The 7,624-nt window shown below is 35.7% G+C and overlaps 1 protein-coding gene across 2 annotated transcripts; it reads right to left on the reverse strand.

Moving 5' to 3' along the window:
• Positions 1-1,736: 1,736 nt before the first annotated feature.
• Positions 1,737-7,208, reverse strand: LOC107045621 (COP9 signalosome complex subunit 2). Of its 2 annotated transcripts, none has more exons than XM_015267944.1 (5): positions 7,046-7,208; positions 6,573-6,764; positions 3,943-4,068; positions 2,537-2,704; positions 1,737-2,459 (listed from the first exon to the last, which is right to left on the reverse strand). In XM_015267944.1, the coding sequence occupies exons 1-5, from the start codon at positions 7,097-7,099 to the stop codon at positions 2,133-2,135; spliced, it is 867 nt and encodes a 288-aa protein (XP_015123430.1). In that variant the 5' UTR covers positions 7,100-7,208; the 3' UTR covers positions 1,737-2,132. The 2 variants fall into 2 exon arrangements, with proteins under 2 accessions (XP_015123430.1, XP_015123429.1); XM_015267943.1 differs by having other exon boundaries at positions 6,573-6,767.
• Positions 7,209-7,624: the final 416 nt, after the last annotated feature.

Below are 7,624 nucleotides of genomic sequence, written 5' to 3' on the forward strand. Positions count from 1 at the left end.
TTTTTTTTCTTCTTCAGCACACGCGTATACCTTAATTATTCACTGCAATCCTTCACTTTTTTGTTAACATCACATAATTTTCACTTTTAATCCTTTGAGTCACTGTAATCCTTGTTTTTGCACTCGCTTCCCCGAATGAGTGCCCAAAAACACGTTGGGCGCCAATGTGACGAAATGAGTTTGTTTGATCCGTTTTTAACTCATGTTCACCTCCGACCTCGGCTAGTCTCGGTGAGCTCACGGGTGGTTCGCTCAATCGGAGGGATAAGTGAAGGATAGAGGGAGGGTTAACGATATTAAACCGACCGTACTAATGTGGGTAAAATAATTATATATTAACTTCCTTTTATACACGGTAGTGTTTAATGGGTCGGTATAACGCGGTACTTGACTCGACTTTGGGACCTTGACTTGACTTGGTTCTTGGTTGGCTGAAGGCCTGACCTCAGCGATCCGCTCTGTTTTGCTCCTGATCGTACTCTGCCCTTGCAGAGTCTTTGTAAAAATGCTCAAGACTTAAAATTGCAGAGCAAGCAGTCTCACGGTCCCGAAACACTAAGACAATTAAGTGTCATCATTGACACACAACTAGAACAGTCAAACAGCTTCTTTACCGAGAAGCTGGACTCAGATGGCACCGTGAGAGTGCTGAGCTCTGCTCCTGCACGATGAGAAAGAAATCATATTTCTTTTCTCATCGTCGCACATTATAAATTTAATGTAACGTATTATTCATAATACGTCACATTGCATTCAACAAATAACCGACGTATTAATGACAATACGTCACAGTCATGCATAACCATATGATCGATTGAAAGTGGCTGTAGTGGTCACGCGGGGAGGGTTTGGCTCCGGCGGGCAGCGAAGCTAAGCAGCGTTCAGTCTGCCCAGTACTTGGATGGGTGTCCGCTTAGGCACACCTAACAGCGTGGGACTACAGTCGCTAGGCACGAATGTAGGGAACCACTGTGCCCATTGAGTTAGTGTGACTAATGGACACAGTGGAATCCCTGCATTATCGGCCGGCTGCACGACTGAGGTTTTCCATGGTTTCCCTTGCAGTCCAATCCCGAATGGGGTACAATTAGGGATAAAGTAAGTCGGCCCATGGTAAAGCAGATAGGGAAGGGAACAAAATGTAAAAACCCGAGAGGGTATACATATGGAACCAAAAATTAAAGGTCATATGATCAATTATTTTGTCTATTGATTGACATTTGATAAATAAAAATATATATGGCCCAGTCGTCCAGAAATTAGGGGTTTCGGCCGCATTCAACTATTTCTTAATTCAATTATTCTTTGTTTTGTTATTTTCACTTCAAATCTTTTTTTTTGCTAATTAAGATATTCTTGAAAGAATAGAAGCCATCATATCTCCGTTTAGGTGATTCTTTTATTTTAGATCCTACCACGAAACTCGAAATTCCCTTAACCGTGCAGCAATTGGCCTGTTCACCCTACAAGGGTAAAAATTTCGTTTTCGACGAATATGAAGTTTACAGCTGGGCTGACGACAAGGTCTGGACTCACATTCGTTGAAAACCAAGTTTATGCCCGAGTGACCTATAATATTTTGTCTCGACTTATTGCACGACGTAACATAACATTTTAATGATTACGTAAATTTTTTTGCAACACATCAGATGAAATGAAATAAAGATTTTTCTTCCGATACACAATATTTAAAAAATTGGACCCTATCTAACCTTGATACTAACGGCTACATTTGGTACATATTATATTTTTTATTCCAGAACCATTAACTTTGGTGGGTTGATAAACACTTTTATCAACCTGAAGAAGTTTACTCTTTTTATTAGTTGAAAAACAACAAAAATTTGTTTAATCCTTGCTGTTTTGAATAAACATTTTTAATTAACCCATTAGCTCGGAAATAAATGATTTTGATCCAGTGCTTTGAAAGACTGCTCTGTCGGAAATTTTTTAGACTGTAAGCAACGTTCACAATACTTCATTCTAAAATTATTCGCGCCTGAGACAATTGCATACTCGAGCAAGATGTCATTTTTTACATATTACAGTTTTACCCCATTTGATGCAGAAATTATCTTCATAACAAGCAATTCCTTCTGACAATGCCAAATGACCCTCCTCGGAGCAATTTTTTAGTGGAACAAAAGAGTCTGGAATGTATTATTTGAATATTTTTTAACATTACTGGTTTTTTCGATAATCAGCTGAGATATTAAGACTTTATGTTCCACTAAAGTCGTTCTTCCATTTTTATGTTGCAATGAAGTAGTTTGTTGTTCAATACCTCTAATTACTCCCATAATGAGTGGATGTGGAATGGCACTTTTAATATGCAGACTCTGTTCATAAAGTGTCTTCAATTTCTTATTGTTCTTCTGTGCTGTATACATCTGAATCTCTAGAGCGTAAATCTCTAACAACTGTGTACCTTTCTTCAAGTCATCTTCCCCATCATCAGTCTGTAAAAATTGTAATTAGATATAATATAACAATAGACAAATTTCGTGGAATTTTAAATGAATTTAAGCAAAGTTACCTGGCAACTTTGATGCAATTGTTTCAATATTTTTGCTAACTTATTAAAATCTGACCGATCAAAGTATAATTTTCCCAGCTTCGTATTTGTTTTGAACCATAATCGATCATTCTTAGCATCCTTGAGAGCATCCAGTGTGGTTTCGTAGAAGTCTTGCAATAATTCCATCTAAGGACAAAAAGAACCTGATCAAAAGTTCCATGAACTTAAAAATATGTCTTGAACCAGTAATATAATCGTAAAATCTCCGAAAACACTATGCTCGGTTCAATGAATTTGTTACAAAAATGGTATTCCACATTATGTAATATTACTCACTACTCAGATAATTCAATAATTAGCTATAAACAAGTGAAGAATTCACAAATTATTTTTATGTCATTAACCCCTCAAGGACGGGGCCCATATACGTATATATACCCAAGCAAAAACGCATGATTCTGTTCAAAACTGGATAATTCCAAAACTGTGATAGATAATCGAATTCCGCCAACGCTATTCGAAAGCTGAATAGTGTAGCTTCAATTTCTAATGCGTTTTATAATTTTTCATGCATCAGAATTTATCGAATCTCAATTAAATCAAGCGCACGTCAGGCTTCGTAACAGAAAGGCCCCTTACACGAGGGGTTAAGCCTAAAAAATCGCGATTGTAATGTCGCTTCGATTCAAATATTGTATGTCACACAGCGATGAAAGTATTACCCAACAAATGTGATTATAAGTAAGTCACATTCGTCAGATATAGCTATATTCGTCACAAGACCGAAAAAAAACTTTTTTTTCGGCCGTGTAACGAACATAATTTTTCTACACAATGTCCGTAAACGGCGTTTGATGGACACGAAGTGTCCATAAAACTTCATTTTACGGACAATGTGATGACATAATGTACTATTTTTAAATATAAGATTATCGAGATGCATTATTCTACGAAAAATTTCAAGCGACATTCTTCATAGTCCATAGACTTCTCTATCAAAGACATTCTCTAACTAACTTTGCACAAACGTTATACTCAAACGTCACACATTACTGAGATCATTGAACAAATTGAATTTTTTCCCTGTTACTAGTCAGTGATTATTTGAAGAATTAAGTAATTCTACAAAAAATGTTTGGAAACTGTTCTGGCTCTCCCCAAAATTGTCTATCAAAAAAAGGCCTTTGAAATTTTATTTTAACCGTTCTCATTACCGAGATAATTCAACAAGTAACAAGATGATTTTTCTTAGATTTTTGGTTATTCAATAAATTTCAAAAACTCTGAAAAAAAATCAAAACACGTTTTTTTATAGTAGATAAAATTTTCCGCAAAAAAAGTCTCTCGATGAATTCTTCTGAATTTTATCTGCAAAATAATTAGATAATGATGATGATGATAATGATTTGTTTTTTTTTTCTTACATTTTTCGAAGTGCTAATGTAATCCAGGATCGAGTTTATCGACTTCTCAGAGTGATTTCTCGTAACAGCACTCTTAATGTACGTCAACAATTGTTTGTACCTGGCCATCATCTCTTTGTAATTATTCTGAAAAGCAATGATAAATTATCAAAGGCATCAATTACTGATTAAATTATCAGAAGACCCTGTTAAAAAGTTTTGGCTGAAATTGCCGGTACACTTCTTGAAAATTTTCATTAAATGATAGGAATTCCAAACAATTTTAGTTAAATTTCACGGAATTCAGTCGTTGAAAATCCACAATGTGATGACAAAATCGATGGCAACCATAAATTTCCGTTCAATTAGTCTGATGTTTCATGAATGTTCATGTTTTGATTAAAACGGTCAGTAAGTCGCGTGATGCTTAATTCCTCCTGCTCATTCATTTGGGATTCCATCAAATTTCCGGTGGAATTAAAAATTTCACGATTTTTGCTTTTGAATAGAAGCTTGTGAAAATCTGGTTGTCACAGGTTCTAATTATTTTTATTTTAAACTAAAATAATTAATTAATTAAATCCTGAGTCTCCCCGGGAGTTCAAGCTCACTTCCTTTCGATAGAAACCGAGGGAGCCATTGGAAAAATTCCAACGAATTGGAATTATTATTAATTATTTGGGAATTATGCTCGAGGAGAGGAATCGTCGAGGAGAGGATTTAGAGGAGAAGAGGACGGCTCTGAGAAAAATCTCTTGGGGCCAATTGGAACTCGCTGACCACTTAGGGACGGACCTGATTCGCTGACCGAGAGGAGCCAACCTGAAGCGGGGAATTCCGACATCCGACAAGAACAGAAAATGCTGCAGTCAAGGGAAATCGTGGACGAACCTGGGGAATCATCTCCAGGATGAGAAAATCCACTACGATAATAAATTCGGAGAAATTTTTATATTGAGAATTTGAGTCAAAACTAAATTAAATATTGTAACGATTATCCAGTCCAAATGGTATTTAGTTAAGGATTTGATTTGATTAGTTTGAAGTCATTAGAGAGGGGGTAGGCCCTCTGATTGAGTATGATTTTTGGCGAACTGGCCGCGTGGCGTCAGTTCTCCCCGAGACATCGTAGAGTATATAGAGTAGCAGTTTTGAGTAGTAGAGAAATCTACATAGCAGATATATAGACTCGAGTAGCAGTTTCAAGTCAAGAGTAGAGTTGAGTTTTGAGTTGTTTTGGAGATCTGGACGATCGGGAGCAGCTGGAGCGGATTCTGGGGCACTGGACTGGATGAGTCGAGATAAGTTGTAGTCTTGAGCATTGTTAAACTTTCAAGATCGAGGCTCCAGCCCCCAACCTATTGAGAATAACTTCTGAGTTATATTAATTCCGTTGAGTAGATTTTGGGAGACCAGTGAGTCTCAGTAAATTGTTCTGCTCGTGGTAAAGATTAAATTTATTTGAATAATTTCTACTTTTCGCACTGGTAGGAGCCACTGGTCCAATGAGATATATTTTCGACACTATTGTGTATTGATTAAATTCTTGCCTTACTTTTCAAAATTATGAACTCCAATTTTTGAGATTATTTAGAATATATTGGATTTTCAAAGGTATAAATTGTGTCGCGTTGTGTTTGATTTCCAAGAATCCGAATCCCGATGAAGGGAGTATCGTCCTCCCTCCCCCTTGTAATAAAGAGTCCGGGTTGGAGATTTGTTGTCTTTTTTGAGTATTTTTTAGTGTTGAGAGGAAATTTGGGTTTGGCATTTGTCTATTTGGCCAAGGTATAGAAATAATTAAAATAGACTGGCGCCTTTTGAGTAATATTTCACGTTGGGTTGTTTTAAAAAGACTTGAGATAGTTTGTGGCGATAATTAGAGAAAATTAAAGTCATTTTGGTATTTTAGAATTTAAGATTCGTTACAAGCTTCATTATCGGTCAATATACCAATTTTATAATGTTGTGTGGAAATGATGTAGAATGTCATAGAACGTCAAAATATACATCATATTTTTAGGAAATTTCTGTATGTATGTGAGGATTTTCGGGAAATTTCTTCCAAATCCTCACAAAAAAGGGGTAAAGCAATTGTTAAAAATAAAAAATTTTATCCCATAATTGGCGATGTTAGAATGCACTCCTCTATTAAATTTCAGTAAAATTCCTCAAAAATTTTTTTACATCAATATCTCCAACACTACTACTTGATTAAATTGAATTTTTTTTACACCAAAATATTTTTCATGATAATATATATCGGAGTAAATTACAAGTTTCTAATGTGGAACTAAAAAAAGCTTGATGATAATTTGTATTTTTCATTTTTGCGATAAAATCAATATTACACGATAGCTCTCGAAAAAATCGACATAAGTTGAAATTTGATAGAATCCGTTTTTTTACATTACGAAATGAGTTTTTGGACAGACGAAATGAAATGAGTAGTTTCGGAGACATTCAACTTTCTGTAAATAAAACTGGAACTCAATATCTCCAAAATTACCAGTCAGATTTCAATTTGTTTCACTCATTATGTTTTTCTCGTGAATCGATATCAATGTCACTCTCCTGAAAATTACTCAACTGTCTATGGAATTTTAATTTTTTCCAACAGCGAATGCCAAAGAATATCCATAGAAACATACCAATTTAAAGTTAATCTTTATCATTTGTTTGAGTGCCTTAAATCCCCATTCTCCTTTGTCCCCATTCTCAAGATCAAGAACCTTTTGAAAACTTGCTAATGCCGCCTTGGGATCATCCTCCTTCAGTGCTTTGCTGTTGTAGTATTGATTCTCCAAATCAACGTCTGGTTCTGAGTTTGAATCCTCCGAGTACTCCTGGAAACAATTAATTCTGATAATTCTGATCTCAACGAGTCATCATCGTTCATTTTTCTAGATGTAACAATAATTTTTATCATTAAACATGTTGCAAGAACCTTTGAATAATCAAGTGTCATCAATTTTGTTGAAAATAAATAGGGTGAATGGACATTCTAATTTTATTGAAAATGGTCATTATTTTCAATCTCAATTTGTCAAACTCTCTAACCTCTAATTTGCCATTGCAACCGATAACCGGCAAATATCTCGGGCCCCGTAAATTTGATTCTTACCAGTCCATAATCTTCCTCTTCCTCACACATGAAATCATCCTCAGGATCAGACATATTTATGTTGTTATAAATTAATAATTTCAAGAGAAAAACAAATTATATGTACTGCTGAAACAGCAGCGGGTTTCATTCAACGTCTTCCGATGATGGGCAGGTTAACACAAGAGAGAATGGTGGAGGGTGAGCGCATGCGCACCTTGGACCATTTACGGGTTCAGGTCACCAATGTAAAGTGTTCAAAAGCAAAATTCGTAGCGGTGGCGCATGGACTACGATGGATCGTACGGAACTGTTGGTATGGTAGGGCCTGAGTATAAATTTGTCGATAACCGGAAAGGGGTTCTCAATACGGTAGCTCCTCGCATTTTGTAATAATTGTCAGGAATGTAAAATCGAACATATTATTATCAATAGTATAATTAATGCAGAATCTAATGATCTAAAAGTCTTTTCCTTTTTCTCGACATATTGATTATTGACACGTAGGTCAAAAAATTCATAGAAAATCCCAACGCTGTCGCTGGAAAACTCTATAGTCTTCCAGTGATTCTATTGAATAATTGTGCACATTTTGTTTTT

This window comes from Diachasma alloeum, unplaced genomic scaffold (genome assembly GCF_001412515.2).
Source record: "Diachasma alloeum isolate Michigan unplaced genomic scaffold, Dall2.0 Dall_scaffold_01028, whole genome shotgun sequence".
NCBI classification, from domain to species: Eukaryota; Metazoa; Arthropoda; class Insecta; order Hymenoptera; family Braconidae; genus Diachasma; species Diachasma alloeum.